This window comes from Festucalex cinctus, chromosome 19 (genome assembly GCF_051991245.1).
Source record: "Festucalex cinctus isolate MCC-2025b chromosome 19, RoL_Fcin_1.0, whole genome shotgun sequence".
Lineage (NCBI taxonomy): Eukaryota > Metazoa > Chordata > Actinopteri > Syngnathiformes > Syngnathidae > Festucalex > Festucalex cinctus.
The window spans coordinates 12,063,553-12,083,921 of NC_135429.1; the positions used below are offsets into that span (position 1 = coordinate 12,063,553).

At 39.2% G+C, this 20,369-nt stretch overlaps 2 protein-coding genes and 1 long non-coding RNA gene across 6 annotated transcripts in view; 1 reads left to right on the forward strand and 2 right to left on the reverse strand.

Annotated features, from left to right (window-relative positions):
• Positions 1-15,831, forward strand: LOC144007354 (cyclic AMP-responsive element-binding protein 5-like). Of its 4 annotated transcripts, none has more exons than XM_077506911.1 (12): positions 1-61; positions 173-421; positions 2,463-2,529; positions 3,008-3,101; positions 3,860-3,969; positions 5,855-6,081; positions 9,212-9,338; positions 9,635-9,706; positions 13,051-13,386; positions 13,465-13,707; positions 13,781-13,889; positions 15,104-15,831. In XM_077506911.1, the coding sequence occupies exons 2-12, from the start codon at positions 396-398 to the stop codon at positions 15,235-15,237; spliced, it is 1,545 nt and encodes a 514-aa protein (XP_077363037.1). In that variant the 5' UTR covers positions 1-61; positions 173-395; the 3' UTR covers positions 15,238-15,831. The 4 variants fall into 4 exon arrangements, with proteins under 4 accessions (XP_077363037.1, XP_077363040.1, XP_077363038.1 ...); XM_077506914.1 differs by lacking the exon at positions 9,635-9,706 and having other exon boundaries at positions 13,051-13,095; positions 13,267-13,386; XM_077506912.1 differs by lacking the exon at positions 9,635-9,706.
• The window catches only part of LOC144007355 (uncharacterized), a 22,102-nt gene continuing 4,687 nt past the window's right edge, over positions 2,955-20,369 (reverse strand). The window contains exons 3-6 of the long non-coding RNA XR_013280159.1: positions 19,730-19,845; positions 13,777-13,850; positions 13,379-13,625; positions 2,955-3,936 (exon numbers count right to left, since the gene is read on the reverse strand). This is a non-coding gene — a long non-coding RNA (uncharacterized LOC144007355). The remainder of the gene's footprint in view (positions 3,937-13,378; positions 13,626-13,776; positions 13,851-19,729; positions 19,846-20,369) is intronic.
• On the reverse strand, positions 16,294-19,125 carry tril (TLR4 interactor with leucine-rich repeats). Its single transcript, XM_077506910.1, has one exon. It carries the CDS (start codon positions 18,928-18,930, stop codon positions 16,684-16,686), a length of 2,247 nt encoding a protein of 748 aa, XP_077363036.1. The 5' UTR covers positions 18,931-19,125; the 3' UTR covers positions 16,294-16,683.

Genomic DNA, 20,369 nt, shown 5'->3' on the forward strand with positions numbered 1-20,369 from the left:
ATTGTAATCTCGCGCCAGTCCAACGTGGTTCCTCGCGCCGCTTGTCCCTCTTCACTTGAAGGTAAGCTTGCGGCCGTCTGCTCTCCATTCATAAACTTACAAGCTGCCCTCACAACTTGCTGACTTGTTTTATGCTCTTGTTTTCATTTCTTTTTCTTTTTTTTTTAAACAGCGGTGGCAAGTTTGAGTGTCCCCGAGGAGCGCCTTTTCGCCGGTCGGTGATCTATTTGGGGGCGTGTGACAGCACAGCACCGGATCCGACTTGTTTTTGTTTTGTTTTTACGGACTTTTCATTTGGAAATACAATCGTTTTACACTGGATGATAACCCGGAGAGGACTTAATGCTCAGAAGAACCGAAAAACTAATTTTTGTTTTAAATGAACTCCAAATGCGATGTTGACATCCGGCAGCAGCAGGAAGTTAGTATGAATCATTATCATCATCATTACTATGTTATCATTATTACCACCACCATCTGTGGGATGTTTTATGAAAAGAAAATGCATATTTATGATATTAATTATGTTTGCATCTTGAATCTATTACTACTATTTTATTTAAAAAAAAATACATTCCATTAAAATTTCGTTAAAATGTTTACACTGTCATGTTGTAGGAAAAATTATAAACAAGTAAAATTACAAGTAATTTCCCATTATTCCTGTTGGTACTAATTTAATAATGACTAATATACACTAAGAAATACAGTTTTATACTTATATATAATTTAATCCTGCTTATCACAACTTACAAAATACAAGTTATTATTATTATTATTATTATTATTATTATTATTATTATTATTATTATTATTATTATATTGCATACAGTATATGAGATACATATATATAGAATATTATAACTTATGTATCATAATTACATTATATTATGACACATAACACATCAAATATTATAAGTAAGCAATATTGTATTTAATTAAATTAGTTAAAATAATATAATACATAAAATGTGGTAGTTATATTAATCTTTTTACGTTATTATTACAGCATGTGACGATATTAAATAATATATAAGGAATATACTAATTATCCATGCTTATTTCTATTATTATAATTTTAAAAATATAATTATATAATGCATAAAATTATAGTTATTATCATAATTATTATTTAAGTAGATTAAAGAAAGCAGTCAAATTTCAGTTACTATCCCAAGGGATAATCTAGTGTAAGACGACAAGATGGTGTCTGTTATGTTGTTGGAATTATATATTTAAAAGATGACGTCACTTTGCATTGATTTAATCAGTCTAACAGAAGGTTTTGCTCAAAATGTGCTGACTCGGCTCATTCTCTAAGCACTGATCAAAGAGGCATAACCTGCATACTGTACTATAAAAAATATCTATCTATCTATCTATCTATCTATCTATCTATCTATCTATCTATCTTTTTCCATTTTGACACTTGCATACACTTGCTCACACGTGCATGTGCACACACACGCACGCACGCACGCACGCACCGATGAAGTCACCTCCACTTGCCAGGGGTTGGAAAATGGAGGCTGAAGCAGGTTCAAACCTGTCAGGAGTAGGCCGGTGCAGCCCTCCCTTTTGCTGCCACCTCCTGCCCTCATTCCTTCCCCTTCCATTCATTGTCGTCGCCTCCTCTTCTCTGCCTCTCTCTTTACCCCATTGCCCTTTCCAGTCCACTACCTCAATCACCTTTCAGTCACACTACACCATGCATTTGTGCTACTGCCCTGATTATTAAATCGTCTGAAATGCAGTACAATAAGTCTGCAAGTCTACCTAAAAGTGATGTGGTTGTGTTTTTGGTATTACAGTCAGGACTGAGCTAATCCAAACGGTACCATTGGTGGCCCAGAGTGTGTCCTACTGTGGAAAATGCAGGCCCAGCAGCATTGACACCTCAAAAGTCATAATCACATCACGGGCTTAATAGCTCAGTGGAAGAGCTGATGGGGTCAAGCCTGCGTTAGCGTGCCCCAAGCACTCTATTTGTGTTGATATTTATATCCTACGATGACTTGATTTTGATGCAAGGCACGCCAAGCATGTGTCCTTTTTATCCCCGTTAGATTACCATGCACTGATGATTGGGTGATAAAATTGTATTACCTAATGCAGAATGATAAAAGTGCATGCTAGTACAGTCGTCTCTTGAAAAATATGTTTTTAAAATCATGTACAATACAATCTAAGATATTGTTTGTTGCTGCAAAAGGATCTTTTTCTTCAAGATAACGTCGCCCCATCGACCTCACAACACCTCATTTCTCAGAGTAAAGACATGATAATAGGAAATGTAACACACTATCTGAGGTTGCGGGATTTGTCTCTCGGAAATATAGGCCAGAAGATGCCTCCTGCATGACATCACCACACAGTAACTGCAAGATGAGTAAGATAGTCCCTCGCATACAGTGTGATTATCCTGCTGCTAAACATGCTGCCCCCATTCTCTCTTTGTGCAGGCCTGCATATGACATGAATGACAAACAGGACAGGCCTTATGTGTGTGAGGCCCCTGGCTGCTCTCAGGTCAGTTTCCTATTTACTTTTTCTTTCTTTCTTTTTTTTTTTTTTTTAAACTTGCATTATACACTTCATTATGCATAATGTATATTTCATGTAGATAAATAGGGGAACAAATATAAACAGTATGATGCAACACAGTTTTATGTTACGTTCAGAAATATGTAAATACCTCCTGTTTTTTTTTTAAACTAAACAAAGATGGCACTTTAAATGGTAGCAGGTGTGCTAACTCACACTTAAACTGAGTTTGAATGTGATTGGTTACAGCACATCCCCATTTGTAATGGGGTGTGCACACTTACGCAACAACATTATCTCAGTTTTTTATTATTTTTCAATTGAGTTGACAAGGTTATAGGTCTCAATAATGATGCAAAACGTTTCTTTTTTTGCCATTTGAAGAAGGGTGTGTAGACTTTCTTTTTCCCTTTTAATATCCACGTTACATGTGCCCCGTGTTAATATGATATTCATCCTGCAGCGCTTCCAGTTTGAGGAGCATCTAATCATTCACAGACACAAACATGAGATGACCCTCAGGTTCTCCTCTACCAAGACGGATACGACTTTTACCGGTGAGAGCATGCACAAATAATATAAAAATATCCCCGTCTCACAAATCCTGTTTGTTTTCCTCTTTTTAGCCAGGGACTGCTTAAGAATCATACAGTATAAAATCAGATAAGATCAGTACAGACTCTATTCTTTTTTTCGCAGTGTGCACGTTATCCTCCATCAGATTATAGCAAATGATGTCACCATCTGTAAAGACCACTTTAAATTAAAAACATTGGTCGGTTCAGGCGTCAGTTCCACCGAGATGATAAATCAGAAAAGAAAGCGGAACGTGGCATCGTTGCCATCGCGTTGGTTAGACTAATGGCAATGTGACATGGCTGTAACCATAGAAACGTCTGGACACATACTGCACGTCAACATTATTTCAAAGCTCTCCAGACTCCCCATATGTGTGTTCCTGCTCCTTTCAAGTATCATGCATGAAATCCAGCTGACCTTCGACCCTTGCATGTTTCGACTACTCAGGGAGACAGACTGATGCTATCGTGAGAGAGAAAGAGAAGCGTTTGTTACCCTCGAAATCGCTGCATCAGAGCTGCTGTTTATCTATCTGCCTTTGCTTATTAGACAAAACCCACCATAGTGGAACGGCATGCCGCAATCATTAAATATTTCAGGACACGAGCAGTGACGATTGCTTTCGACAGGCACCCTGGAAGTGACTAGAGATACATTTTTGGAAATAAGTGACATAATAGCACAAACCCTGTTTTTTGACATCTCTCGTGGTGTTGTATATATGTGACCCATCCAGACCAGACGCCGACCCCCACTCGGTTTTTGCAGAACTGTGAAGAAGTCGGTCTCTTCAAGGAGATAGAGGAGGAGTTTCTGCAGGAGCAAGAAGAAGAGGAGAGCAAACAGGTACTGTTTTCCGACACAGAAAATAAATATTTTTTATATAATTATTTGCAATAATCAAATAAGTGAATGCAAAATAAACATAATGAATACACATTTTAATTAACCAATTTGAGTTGGGGGTTTTTTCCCCCTGAGCCTATCCTCTGTTATTCACTGTAGATTAAAAAAAAAAAAAATTGCTATTATCATTTGGTGGCCTCATGATGGAAGAAACAATATTATTATTATTATTATTATTATTATTATTATTTATTTTTTTATATACCCACTCACACTCGTGGCCTACTTCTTGTAGGCCACATACATGGGCCTTGGAAGAAACAATTTTAAGTGAGTTAAGGAGTTTAATTTTAAACATTGGTGTCAAACTCGTTTTGGTCAAAAGCCAAAGTGTATGTAGTTAGTTTCCGTCAGAGGGATATTAATCATATATAAAAATAAAAATATATATATATATTTTTTTTTATCATATAGTGGACCATTACATATTTGTCTCTTGGTATTTGCAAATTAATCTACAGTTTTCGCATATTATTATTATTATTATTTTAGAATTTATCCACCATTATTTGCTGAAACCGCCACTTATTTGTGTGTGTGGTTTTTTTTGTTTTTTTTAACTGACCCATTGCTTATTTCTGAGTGTTTTCTTAGTCAAGTTTTTTCCCCAGATTTTTTTTTATACAGCAATTATGGGGAGTATCAATAATTTGGGGATTTTCATTATTCACTGACTTTGATTGAGATATTTTTTTAAGGGATACTTAACATTTTTAGCAGTGAAAAGTTCACATTTTGTTCAGAATGAATTTGATAATTTCATTATTTTCCATGTACAATTAATAACTTTTTAAAACTAGTTTTTTTTTTTCCTGTTGCTGTCAACTGATGATGACATCACCTGTGCTGAGGAAGTAGGTAACGACCAATCACGACACACCTGTTTTATGGGGTTGGTCAGCAAACTGAGCCATGATTGGTCGTTTCCTACTTCCTCAGTGCAGGTGATGTCATCATCTGTCGACAGCAACAGGAAAAAAAAATAGTTTTTAAACTAATAATAATGAAAATAATGAATTAATTAATTTATTTGGGGATGATTTTAAATGTGATTTTCAGTAGATTTATTTTGATATAAAATGGAATAATGACGTTGCGCCCATGGTGTTTTTTAAATATTGCGCACAAGTAATACACGTTTAAAAAAGCAAAAAACTAAAACTAATACTGAAACTAACTGAACTAAAACGAAACATTTATTTAAGAACTAAAACTAATAAAAAAAATAACAACCACTCTGAAAACTAATTAAAACTAACTAAATTGAAAAAAACAAAACTCAAAACAAAATAAAAATTAAAATGACAATTTCCAAAACTATAATAACCCTACTGCCATATTACAAATAAATTGGTTTATATACTGTAGCATTTTTCTAAATATGCAAAAGCACAAATAATTTATTTGTACAATTTTTAGGACTAAACCCAATTTCTCTTCATAACATTATGTGGCACTTGCGTCCTTCTGATTTTCTGGATGTGGCCCTCAAATGAAAAAGTTTGGACACCCCTGATGTAGTGGGTTTGATCTTGCGTTTGACACCAGTGATTCAGTCAAAAGTAGTTCCTTGCCACCATCTTGTGGCACTTAACTCTTTTGTGATGGGGCATCAATTTAAGTGATTTCACTGTGATGTAAGAAACATTACAGGACCCTTGATCATGTGAACGTTCCGTCGACCCAATTACAGCAGGCCATATGTGGCCCCGGGGCCATACTTTCCCCACCCCTAGTGTGTGGCACTAGCATGGTTAGAATGACTATCGAGACCATCTACCCACTTCAGAAAACGCATCCATCTGTTTTGCCGCTCTTCCCGCAGACGGTTTCCCATAATGGGCCTTCGTGTATGAATCAGCCCCAGCTCAAAGGCCAGCTCCAGCACCCACACCAGCAGCCACCGCTGCACCATCCCCACGCCCATTCCCTGCAGCACCCCCACGGCCCGATGATTGGCCCGAGTTGCAGCCTGGCTGCCCGGCAGGCCGTATCCTCCTCCGTGTCTGGATCCACCAACAGCCAAGCTCCATCCGCACTCACGCACTCAGGGTAAGCATAATTGGTATACACACCCAATCGGTTAATAACCATCCTCATCATTTTGCTCACAAGTGAGAATATAAATAGTAAAAGGCAGGAGAAGAGCTGCTTATTATGAAAAACATAACCCCCCCCCCCCCCCCCCCCCCGTGCACCTAATGCTTGTGGAGATCCGGACGTGAGTAAGCGGCTTTCATTACTCCTACAGATTATTATTACACAGTTGAACAGACGGATTAGATTAAGCCTGTAATAGTCCCAGGGCTGGAGAATCTGTATCATTACAGCAAAAACATTCCCAGGCCATAACATGAGGTGCACAGCTAAATGACCTTCAAAAGAAAATAACAGTTTGATTGACATTCTCAGAGACCTGTGATTCTAGCATGGTGGAGTCACTGTAATATTTTGGTTACCTTTGCAACACAAGAGGGGGGAAATATTGGGGTAGAAACCCTGAAAGGCCCAATACGGCCAACTATTAGTCTGTCCCCATTTTTTACGCATAATCAACAGAAAAAATAAGTCTGTGAAAGTGTCGTAAAGCTCCGCCTCTTCTTTCTCTATTATCATATTGATTTAGCAATTTAAGATGATTACAACTCATTTACTCCCAAAAACGTATAAATACGTTCTATTTTAAATATCACCATGCTCCCAAAGATGCATTTATACGTTTTGGCTTTGATGCAGCCTCTGAACTGAAGAGAATGCTTGAAGCAATGGTAGTTATTACAAAAACTGCCAGCAGATGGCATTAGAGTATAAGAGATCAAAAAGCTCTTTTCCCCACTATTTTAAACAGATTTGTGAATAATGATGAAACTTAGTCATATTCTAAAGCGAACTGATGCAAAATGGAAACAGATAGAAATACTTTTTTTTTCCTGATGAAAGAAGAGGCTCTAATCTCTCTTTTGGTAAATTCCATGTTTTTATAGCAATAGGACACAATATTCTATGGGCCGTGCAAAATCCGTCAAAATCCAGTAAAACAGCGAAAATGTCCTGGGAGTGAATGAGTTAAGGGTTGCGTCCAATCCAACTAATCTGTATCTGTCAAGGAAATGACAGACAGATGATATGATTTTCTATACAGTAGACCGGCGAGTAGCTGCATCCAGACAGCGTGTCCACCAGTGTTGCTAACTCAACCGTGGATCGAGTGTCTGAATGTTTCCCCCGATGTTTGCTTTCGGTTTCCATACCAACCAGGCCCACTGGCCATCCGCCTGAAGGCCCGGTAGAGCTGTTGTGGTTACATCAAGAAATGCTGCTTTTGGAGCGTCTGCACTTTGCTGTAAAGCGAAACGGTCCACATGCCTCAGATTCAGTCATGACATCATCAGCGATGACCTCAGCACGGCCGTGGAGGCCCACGCTGTCACGCTGGCTGACGGCCAGGGTGGTTCGGTCAGCACATGGAACCGTCCCCTGCTGTGATTCCTCTCCTTTTCCTCCTTAGCTGTCTTTTCCCCTCGTACACAGTATACTTGTTCTCAATTGTCAGAAGTACAGTTTTCAAGAACCGAAAATTCCGAAGTACAGTGAAGCCCTCAGACCTACCTGCAGTAGATTAAAATATTTGACATAGAGAGCCCATTGAACATTTTTTTTATGGAGTTTTAGCCCTTTCACATGCTTTAAACACACTTTTTAAAGCATTAGGACTTCTACAGAGTGCACGCTAAAAACAATTAGGTCGAAAAATAACCCAAATTGGGTCAAGAATGGACTGGCCCAACTTTTTTCATTATAAAACCTAAAACGTTGGGCCAAATCAAATGAATAACTAACAAAATGTTCAGGTTGTTCTGTGGGTTATTTTAAATTACATTACATTGCGGGTAACATTTGACTCAACTTTTTGGGTTAATTGAACAACCCAATTTAATTGGGTGAAAAAGTGAGTTGTTTAACAAAAAAAAAAAATTGGGTAACACACGAAGCAACTAGATTTCTTCGGTTGTTTTGTGGGTTTTTCATTTGACTCTCATTTTTGGGTGATTTGAAGAACCCAATTTGATTTGGGTCAAATTAAATTAATAACCCACAACGCAACCCAATTTGGGGGGTTTTATGGGTTATTCATTTGACCCAACTGCTCGGGTTAATTAAACAACCCAATTTAATTGGGTCAAAAATGAACTGACAACTTTTTGAGTTATTTAACCAAAAACCTGGGTAAAAATTAAATTAATAACACAAACAGCAACTCGATTTGTTGGGTTGTTTTGTGGGTTTTTCATTTGACTAATTTTTGGGTGATTTGAAGAACCCAATTTGATTTGAGTCAAATTAAATTAACCCACAACGCAACCCAATTTTGGGGGTTTTGTGGGTTATTCATTTAACCCAACTTCTTGGGTTAATTAAACAAGCCAATTTAATTGGGTCAAAAATAAACTGACAACTTTTTGAGTTATTTAACAAAAAAAAACGTGGGTGAAATTAAATTAACAACGCAAAAAGCAACTGGGTTGTTTTGTGGGTTTTTCATTCGACTCTAATTTTTGGGTGATTTGAGAAACCCAATTTGATTTGGGTTCTTCAAATCACCCAAAAATTAAGTTAATAACCCACAATGCAACCAAATTTATTCGGTTTTGTGAGTTATTCGTATGACCCAACTTTTGGGGGGAAGGAATTAGGTAAAAAATGACAACTTTTTGAGTTATTTATTTAACCCAAAACGTAGTGTCAGATTAAATTAAGAACACACAACGCAAAACAACTTTTCATTTGGATTGGGTGGAAAATGAACTGCCAAACTTTTGATGTTCTTTAACCCAAAAAGTTGGGTCAAATTAAATAAATAACCCAAAAAGCAACCCAATTTTTTTAAGTTGACCCAACTTTTTGGAGTAAAATGTCCAAACTTTTTGACTCAATTTTGGTTAAATTCGACTCAAATGCTTTTAGAGTGTGGGTTTTCTTTTGTCGACCCTGACTGTAAGTACAGTGCACGCCATCTATTTATCTGTCCCTATTATATCTCAGCTCCATCTGCCATTCAAACCTGGATATAAATGTCAATTTGCACCTCTGTCTCTAAGCCGCATTAGTGAAACTTTATCCCCGGAGCCCCCCCCCCCCCCCCCCCCCCCCACTCATTCGCCCTCTCTCTGGTTGACAACAGGCCTGTTCCCGGACCGCCCTCCTCCCTCCTCCACATACGCAACAGACACCGTCAACCACTGCCAGCCTCGCTGCCTGGCACCCTGCCCGACCCCGCCATGCAAGGGGCATCTGCTCAGCACATGTCCGTAAGTACAGGAGACTGGCTCACGCGCTCTGTCTGCGACCTACACACAAGCGGCTTTATTCCCGTCCGAATGATTCATAAGACGCAGGTACATTGGTCAAAGTGGTTGAGATGCCCTTGTTGTTGAAATATTAATGGCTGGCAGGGAAAAAAAATAAAAATCACTTCTGTTTTGAGGAGGAATTAATCAGAAGTGTCAAACAAACAGATGGATGTGACCTTGCGGGGAGCTTTTTTATTCTCGAGGAAAAAAAAAAAAAAAAACGTTGATTTTTGCGTCATTTATTTATTCTTCAGATGGAGAAGCAGATGTCTTGTATAATGGGTATACCAGGCCCCATAAACAACCCGTCCTCTTCTTCGCCTCAGGTACTGAACAGTCAGCTATAAAGGAAATATTTTCTTCCTGTGTATGCAGATCGCTCCCTCCTACTCTGCTAAGAACATCAGGCCCTATAAAAGTCGATCGCTGTCGGAGCAAAATAAGAATGCAAATCCAAAGAATTGCACATTCTTTGTCAGTTCCGTTGCAACCTGTCTGTCGCACGTAAAAAGAGAACCATGATCGTTAAAAGGTTAAAGATTACATCACAAATCACTATAATAAATACTTACAAGAATTATAAAGCCTGCCTGAAAATATTTGGATTTTGCAGTTTGCTGTTCTAGCATGCCAGGTATGGTTTTAGTGTATTATGTTTACCTAATGTCAGGAATGAACCACATACTCTGTCTGACTAAAGACAGCTGCAAGGGAAAAGTAAAACCAAAATTATCTTTGATGATTGCCAAAAAGAACAATCGACATTATCCATCAATTATATTTTAAATCCTTCCTCTATAATTCTCAAGATTCATCCTTTTTTTTGTGTTCATTTTAAAGGATACATTCATCTTATTCCCTTTCCAAAATGAATGGATATAAAAAGTCTACACACCCCTATGAAAAGCTATGTGATACAAAAAATGAGACAATATAAATCATCAAAACCTTTTCCACCATTAATGCAACCTATAACCTAGATATTTTTTATTTTATTTTTTTCAGAGGGAAAGTAAAAATTAAACGTGTATTCTAATTAGGATGTGTTCAGAATTAACCAGTCACATTCAAACTGATGTTAAATGAAGACAGCACAGACCCGCCTACCGTTTAAAATGAGTTGCACGGGTTATTATAGGTCAACTTAATGGTGGAAAATACACAACCTTGGTATTTAAGCAGGGGTGTGTACACTTTTTACATCCACTGCTTGTTAGAACTTACAAATATAGAAAATAGTGTCAAATAGAAAAATGGATCGATGCTGAGAGAACCCACAAAGTCCACTTACAGTTTGTACAATGTGGTGACTAATTATGGTGGCTGTCAAATTGGAAAAGACATACACGATCACAGATGCGCAGGACTATAGGAAGTCATAGTACATTTTACTTTGTTTTCATTTTTTTCGGATGAAATGGTCTTCAAGGCACGTTATGGTGAAACTGACACAGCTGCTTGTCATTTAGCATAGATTTTTGAAATGTCTCTATTGTCCAGTAAAAGTTAAAGTGCTTCATGTACACTTTTGTCTTCATTCCCTGATGCCCTCAGTCAGAAATATCAACGGCATGTGTCATCCAGGCCAAGGGGATCCATGATGTAATCATAGGGCCCACTGTCAGTGTTTCTATGTAGTAAACAGAGCTGAAATGCCCGTGCCCCGTCCTGTTCCCTCCGTGCGCATGTGTATGTGTGTCTGGTAAAGCTGGCACAGACAGCTGAGTGATCTCATCCTTGGCAGCCGTTAAATGTGCTCCCTCCCCCCCCCCCTGTCTCTGGATGGTTGAAGTGGAAGAGGAGGAGGGGGGGGGGGGGGGGGGGGGGGAGTCAGCTTGCCTCTCTTAAAGAAATATTGTGTAACTTGGAGCAGATAGCAATATTGCCATGGAGGGGGGGGTGATGTCATGCTGCAAACATGATCCCTCCCCGTTCCCTCCCGCTCTCTCCCTCTCTGGAGCGCTCTTGCACTCATTCTCTCCTTTGTCAAGTGCAAGAGAAAGGTGAAATGAGGTTTAAATTAGCCGGAACAGTCTGTTTGGTCAAATATGCAGGAGGGAAAGTGTGAATGAAGCTTTTATTAAAAGAAACGCTTTGGTCTTTGAGGTGAGGTCTGAAGGTGCTTGGTTGGGTCGGAGCTTATCTGCTGTTTCTAATTCAGTTGGGGGCGTCTTCGGGGGGGCAGAACGCACGCTTCCAGCTACCATGACAGGGGTGGAAAGTGGTTTTATATAATATAATGACGTTATGAAGTTATTCACACTTCAACCAAGGCCACAGGAATTCTCATATATTTGTTTTAAACTGTTAAAATGGAGGATTGTTTGATTTTCATTGAAGGAAGAATCTTGTTGGTTTTAATGATGTCATGGGATGACAAGGGTAGATGAGGGCAAATAACTACACATTCCTATCTCGAATCTACGTCCAAATACAACCAGTAGTCCTCAGATTGTCGGATATTTACTAACATGAACTGTACATAAAGGTAATGTGATATGTTCACTACTCACAAAAAGTTAGGAATACCAGCACTGTAAAATTTCAGCATTGACCTAAAATGTAAGTGAGCTCAAGTTGACCGCTCCAAACTTTTGAATGCACACTTGACTGTTCACAACATTGTGAAAGTATAATGATTTCACCAATATGGAATTATTTTCTTTTTTCTTTCTTTTCTTTTCTTTTTCTTTTTTTTTAGACTGATGCTGATTCCATTATTTGGCATAATAAGAATTAATAATAATATAGAATGATTTTTTTAATTATTATTTTTGGTCCTTTAAAGCTAATAACAATAAAGATATACAGTAAATTACATTTGACTATTACTATTTTTAGCCTTTTCTCCAATATTTTATTTATATTTTATTTATTTTTATTGACTATTTTTACATTACATTTCATTTTGTGTCCCTTTACTACAGAAAAAAAAAAATCACCCAATTTCTAAAAATAATATCGGCTAATTAACATAACGTTGTAAAGTGTTTTATTGTGATTATTTTATTTTGATTTTATATTTATTTCTATATTTATATTTATTTAGATATAATTATATTTATTATGATATTTATATTGAAATAGTTAATATCATCAAATTAAATAATCTAGCCAATTAATCGGTACTATGTAAATATTATATATTATACTAAATAATTAAGGTCTTTTTTTTTTTTTTTAAAGCTGATGCTGATTACATTATTTGGCATAATAAGAATGAATAATTATATAGAATGACTTTTTAAAAATTATTTTTGGTCCTTTAAAGCTAACAACAATAACGATATACAGTAAATTACATTTAACTATTTTTTTTTTTAGCCTTTTCTCTAATGTTTATAATTCTCACTTGACTATTTTACATTACGTTTCCTTTTGTTTACTTTTACAACCCAAAAAAAAACAACTCCCAATTTTTAAAAATAGTTAATATCTGCTAATTAACATTTTTTAATAAAATGTTTTATTTTGATTATTTCATTTTGATTTTACATTTATTTATATATTTATTTTTATTTATACATAATTAAATTTATTATTATATTTATATTGAAATAGTTCATATCATCTAATTAAATCTAGCCAATTAATTGGAATCATGTAAATATTCTATATTACACTAAATAATTAAGGTCATTTACATTACAAGTGCTATGCTTTTGTTTAGAGGTCCAAGCAGATGATGGGGCATCACTACCAACACCAGCACCCGGTAATGGCCCCCGTAAACAATCCTACGAGTGCAATGATGGAGATAATGTCACAGCGCCACCAAGCTCCTCCACTCCAACATCATCATCACCCCCATCACCATCCTCATCATCCTCAGCTTACTGCACTACCCCTCAGTTACCAACACCGATGCCATCCCACCCATCCACAGCACCTCGGAAGTCCCCACAGCCACCCACACCCGTCAAGGAACACACCAGCTCACCAATCACCCCCCGCCAACCTCCCCCAAGGCTCACCTCCTGCACGCCCGTTGTCTGTACCTGCGCAGGTATGATGCCTCTTCATCACCGGCCGGCTTCTTTGGAGTCATCTCTCAGCATTTGAACGCCGACGTCTGCGTCCGCAGGTATCGCCGGTTCCGCAGCAAATGCACCCCTGCCAGTCGCCGCACTCCCAGCATGCACTGCAGGCAGGCGGAAGCTGCAGCCGGCGGAGGAGGACGGCCGAGCAGGACCCCGACGAGCGCAGGCAAAAGTTCCTGGAACGCAATCGGGCGGCTGCCACCCGCTGCAGGCACAAGAGGAAATTGTGGGTGTCGTCACTTGAGAAGAAAGCAGAGGAGTTGACTCACACCAACCTTCAGCTGCAGGTTGGATTCGCTGCTTTCTAGCAAGCGCACGTTCTGTTTACACTTTTTCGAGATTTGTTTTGCTCTTACCCAGAACGAGGTGACGTCATTGAGGTCGGAGGTTGGTCAGCTGAAGCAGATTCTGCTCACCCACAAGGACTGTCCTGTTACAGCCCGACAGAGAGAAGCACAGGGATACAATAGTGAGTAATTATCTCACTATTAATCTTGCCACCTGATGATGGAGGTTAGTTCCTGTTTGCCGACAGTTTCTGTTATCATTTTCAGTTCAGTTGATGAAAAGTTCTATATAATCATGGGTAAAAAAAATCTTCAAATACAATAGATATAAAAAGTCTACACACCCCCGTTGAAATGCCACATTTTGTCGACAGAATTTCAGACATTTCAAAACGTTTTTCGCTATTTATGTAATCTCTTACCTGTAAGTGGGAAAAAAAGTTTTTGTCTTTTCCCAGGGGGAAACAAAAATAAACAATGTGAAAATGTTATAATAATGTTCTGAATTTTCATTTGGGATGTTTTGGCTTTCTATGTTTAAAATCGATGCTAATTGTCAGATGAAAGGGAATCTAATTTGCTTGTGAAGTGATAAATGTGTGCTTGCATTAGCAAATGAGTGCCTCAATATTGTTATTAGAGATTGTAGGTGGTTTATATGCATTGCTGTTATGTACAAAAGCACAATATTGTGCTTTTTTTTTTAGTACGAGTTCTTTTTTTTTTTTACAATATTGTAATCTTTTTTAAAAGATCACCAAACCCCCCCCCAAATATTGTGATAATTATCGTATTATCGTGATAAAATCGTATCATGATGTTTGGATATCATTACATCCCTACTGACTCCTATTTTGAACTGTTCATAATTACAAAATCTGCCAAACACATGCGGGTTCAATGAAAGTAAAGTTGGACTTTTTGTCTGCTCATCGCCGAAAGTACACAAAACCTTCAATGAAGCATGGTTCCAAATTCCAAAAAGCAACCATTGTGAGCACATCTTCAACAAAAAAAACAAAAAAAAAGCAGGAAAAAGCCTACTAGAACATCTAACATTTATTTGAGGTGAATCAGCGGTACTTTAAATGGTGACTGACTCCCATGTAACATTGAGTTTGAATGTGATTGGTTAAATTGTAAACACAACCACATCCTAGTTAAATGGGTGTGCACACTTGTGCATCCACATTATTTCAATAACGCTTCAAATGAAACGCGCAACAATTGTTCCAGATATTCATATGTACTGTTTTAAATACATTTCCATTCATCTGCAAGGAAAAGCATTTTGCTGAATCGTTTGGCATGCGCCACACAGGAGTACGGCCGAGAGTTCGCAGGACAGCCAGCCAAGGATCAAGTGACTTTGATTGACAGCTGTCTCTGTGTCCAGCTGCAGGGGTGAGCCCGGGAGGAAGCCCCACCCCTGTAGATTCTGCGTGTCATCGGCAGGCCATCCAACACAACAGCATCACCACGTCCTCGCTGAGAGGCAGCACGCAGCTCGAGCCCAAGCCTGGACACTAGAAATAGGACTGGACTTTTTTTTTTTTTCTTTCTTTCTTCTTTTCAGTGTTAACATCATTACCATTTCAAATGGTGCATAAAATGCCTTCTATAAAAGCTTTTATAATGGTTGCAGCATTGAATTTTTTGGCCGCTAACTTAGGGACGCTCATTTCATTTGGCCTTGCTCTTGTATCTTGCACTAATTTTGAAATATGAATACTATAAGCTCCTATTTTTAACAGAGCATATGCAAATGTGCACCTTTTGCCTTCTCCTCAAAATAGGGGCAGCGAAGCAGCTTATTAAAAAAAAAAAAAAAAAAGTCTATATATTTTTCTACAGTGAATAATAAGAACATCTTTCTAGACAAGTGTCATTGCATCATAACTTCAAATCGATAGGTTTTGTTGGAAGCCATTTAATGATGCAATATTTCCTTCCAGGCACTTTTGAAATAACTTTTTCTCTAAAGCTGCACCTCCTGATTGAATTCCTGTTCGCATAATTTAATTTGCACTTGAGTTTCTCTTTTTGTACTGTAAAGATGGTGACTGTCCATCTATAATATTAATAATAATGAGAATAAAATTCTTATTCTGCTTTGTTCTGTTATTGCTGAGCATTTTTTTATGATGTTTGATTCAGTATTTAAGAGTCGAGAGTGCCCTCTAGTGACTGCTTTGGTATTGCTCTTCAACAACATTGAGGTGGCCTGTGAAATTATGCTGCAAGTATTTTTATAATTTAATAATTTTTAGTTTAAATCTGTCAGAATTGTCATAATTCTCAGTGCAATGTTATATCATTACAATTAACTAACTAATACAAGAAATAATTAAAATAAATATAAATATATTTATATCGCTATAATAAAAATAAACAAATTAATTAACAGCATGTTGACTAAATAAGACAAACAAAGATCATCTTGCTTCACAATCAAGTCAGGTTTTAATTTCAGCTCATAAACAAATTTGCATCCATACATCCCAGATGGCCCAAAAAAAATAATAAAAGAAAATCCTTTTAGAAAAAAAAAAAAAAAAAAAAAAAAAGAGGAAAACATTATTTAAAAAAATATATAAAACTGTACAAATCGACATTAGGATGTCTGTACAAGTCAAAACTAGCACCATAGTTGAAATCAGTGACCCGTCATTCACACTCTCACACTTGCATTCAAAACATTTCAAAATAAAAGCACATGTAAAAGGCCTTTTCAGATGGGAGGATATGAAAGGCGCAAGGCGAGAAAAGGATGTGTGTGTTGGAGGATGTTGTCTTTTAATTAAAATTGTGAATTATTTCCAACCAATCATCTATCTTTGTCTTTCTATCTATGCCTATTACATATAGTGAGTGACAGGGCAGAATGATTAAATGTTACTTGATGACAATACTTCTTAAACTTCCTGTAAAATGAAAATAAATGTTCATTAGAAATGTTCCCATCCATTTACAATGCTATTCGGAGAATCTGGGCAGGTCAATGTCTCTGCGAGAGGAACTAGTATCCTGAAAACGGTCACAAGAGAACTGGATGAGGTCTCCCAGTTCTGGTGGCACAAGCCGGGCCGGGCTCTGGTAGCTGGTAAAGTCAGTGGACACGGAGGTGTTGCCCCGAAAAGGTCTTCTGGTGGAGTACATGTGCCGCACGTGAACCGCCGACTTCCTCCTCTGCAACCTCTTCTTGATGCTCCGCCCCAGCCAGACCAATCCCAGGACCAGAAGCAGCACGGCGTTCCCGCCCAGCGTCAGCACCGTCACCAGCTGGAGGTTATAGGTCGAGACCGAGTCCTCCGAAAGGGTGACCAGACCTGAGCAGTGGTCGCGGGGCGCCACTGGACACACGGACCCGGCGACCACTCCTTCCACGCACACCATGTAGGTGATATCCGGGCGGAGCTCCCGCAGGGTCACCGACCGGGCGGAGCTAGGGGTGTAAACGTAACGTGGAAAGCGGTCGGACGTCCCGAACCGGTCAAACATGATCCGATAGTGCACCTCATCCAGGAGTGGACTGAGTCCTGGTGTTGCCCAGTAGACTGTGACTGTAGTGCTCGTGACCTGGTCCACTGAGACATTGGTGATGAAACGGCGGTTGAAGGCACATGGATCCATCCATCCATCCATCCGAAGAAGATCAAACATTTCTCCGGAAGGGATGACAACCGTGGAGGCACTCTGCCGGTTCCCTTCTGGATTTGGCGTGGGGAATTTGGCATTTTTTCGAAGTGCGTCAGTCGGTGACTTGGATCTGTGGGAGCCATTTTTAAATGAATGAACCATTACTGGCACCTCTTGGTCTCCTTGTATCCCCGCCTCTTCCTTCCTTTGTGTTCTTCCTGCAGTCTCATCCTGCTTTTGTTGATTTAGATCCTCTCTTCCTCTTTCTTCCTGCCAAACTTCACCCTTCATCCGAATCTTCCCTCCCTGGCTCTCCTCAGGTCTGGCGTGGCTCCCGCACAAATCGCTCCAGTTCCCGACAGACTCTAACTGGGAACTATTTACGCGATCCAAGGAGGTCCCTCTCAGGGTTGCTGGGTGATGACACTGTACAAACACACCAAACAGTTTGCCCTGAGAACGTGCTGCAGTCATCCATCTTTTCAGTTTCTCCAGGCGACAATCGCAGGTCCAGTTGTTGCCATGGAGATCCAGGTCGTGAAGAAAGTTATTTAGTTTGAAAATGTCACCGGATATGCTTGTTAGGAGATTATTTGTTAGCTTCAGAACCCTGAGATGTTTGAGGTGAATAAATGCTAAAGAGTCAACATTAGCGATCCGGTTGCGACTAAAGTCCAGATGCTCCACGAGCTCCAGAGGATCCAGAAGCCCGGCTGGAATGTCCTCCAGCTGATTGGCATCTATCAGGAACTCTTTGAGGCTTGACAAACCGAGCAAAGTCCCGCTGTGCAGATGAGAAATCCTGTTGCTACTGAGAGATAATTTGGATAGTTTTTTTAGGTTATGGAAAACTTTATTCCCGACGTGCTGGATTTCATTTTCAGACAGCAGTAAAGTTGTCAAGGCTGCGAGATGGGAGAAGGTGAGAGCACCGCGCAGGGCTGGCAACTTGTTGTGGGCCAGGTTGAGAAAGAGCAGGTTGGCTAGTTTAGAAAAGGCATTTCTGTGAATGCGATGCAGCTGATTGGACTCCAGATGAAGATAGCGCAGATTGTCCAAGTCTTGAAAAAGTGAATCTGGCAAGCTTTGAATTTTATTGCCATCCAGACGCAACTTCACAAGACGATCCAAACTCGAAAAAAGCCCCGGTGTTATTTCAATTATGTCATTGTTGTTTAAATAAAGGACTGTCAATTTCTTCAAGGGTTGCAAAGTCCCAACTTGCATGTCAGATAAAAGATTATGTCCCAAGTAGAGCTCTTCCAAATAATAAAGCTTCTCAAATGCTTTAGGATGGATGTTTAAGATTTGATTAAACTGTAAATCCAACCGTACTAATCCGGTGAACCTTTTGAGGTCGAAAGCAGAGATGTTTCCAATGAAGTTGCCCCCGAGGCTGAAGACCAGCACCTCCTCCTGGTCGCTGCTTTGAGTCGGCACGGAGCGCAAACCCCGGTTGGCGCACATGAGAAGCTGCGGTTGCTGGCAGTCACAGCGGTCGGGACAAACTCCCGGGGAGGCGAAACCACCACGGAGGTTCAGCAGAAGCACGCACAATCCTGCCAGGAAATAGCCGGTATCCATCCCCACGGCGCTTGTGGCACTGGTGCGGCATTCGCGTCCTCTTTATCAGGCGCAATCGCATCCGCACTCATGCGCCATGTTACACTTGAGTCTACAAAGGCTCCATCACTCCGCAGAGTGTCGCGCAAATTAATTTAAGCAGTCTGCGGAATCGCTCACATCCCCAGTAAACCGCCATCCCCTCAAGTGGTCATCTGCTGCGAATTACCCACGCACTGGGTGGAATATGGTCCCTCCTCTGCAACAAGTGAGCTCGTGAAGTTTGCATGCAGGATGGCGCGTGCACGTGAGAGGAGAGAGATTTTTTTTTTTTTTTGACCGAGTTTCCTGCGCGTGCACGTGTGCAGCCAACCACGTCACTGGTCTGGTTGAATTGACATAACGATCTCCAAAGTGTGTGAAACCTAAGCAGGCTATTAAATGCATATATAGTATTATTAGTATAAGTAAGAGTAGTAAAACAAACAAACAAACAAACAAATAGTTATTCTTTATTTTAGATATTTGTTTTTATTAAATTGAATTAAATTAATGGCAATTTTAAGGAAAATTTTATATTGGGATATACTTGATTTGGTCTTTCTTTAAAATTATCTGTCATTGTTTTTTTGGGGTTAAATTGTACGCATTAATATAGTGGCATCGGGTTTTTTTTGTATTGGTCTGAAAAAATATATGGTATCGAACATCTCTAATTATTACATTTATCCATCTGTATGATCTGTACTTTTCCGACCCTGCAAAAGTAAACAATTACAGCTTGAGAATTAGCCCAATGTGGTCATTTTTGTCATTGTACCTTCTTTTCATTAGTACACTTTTCAGTAAAGGGACCAGAAGGTGCACACATGGTTCACATTTGCAGGCAAAGGAATTCAGGTCGCAGACATCGGAGGGAGATGTGCCAAATCTGATCTGTCAGAGTGAGAGAAAGGGTTTAAATACACAATGTTTGAGTATTGAGCCCAGTTAGATTTTTTTTTTTTTTTTTTTGCCAAGACATCTGTACATTTATGACACATGTGGTAAAATGCTTTTCGCCACTGGCACACAAAAAGCATAAGCAGTGTACTTTTTCTTCCAAAATATACTTGCAGATTAAATGCCAAAGACAAACACATGCACACACACAAATACATGCATTTTTTTTCTGGTTAGATTTGAGGGTCAATTGCTAAAATGGTTTCCAGAGATTGGATGACTTTTGTTGAACAAAAGCTACAGGCTCCCCTTGTTGGGCCTTGTTCTCATGCTCTCATCACTTGGAAGACATGAGATGTGAGCTCACTCTGAGTCAGGGTCTGTATATGAGAGAGAGCTAAACACAACCCTTTGGGAAGCTCCCTCTTTCTTGGGGTCATTTCCTGTCTGGCCATTTCTCTCTTGGATTCCCACATCCCCCTCACCCGACACATTTTGTGACTGTGGAACACACATGG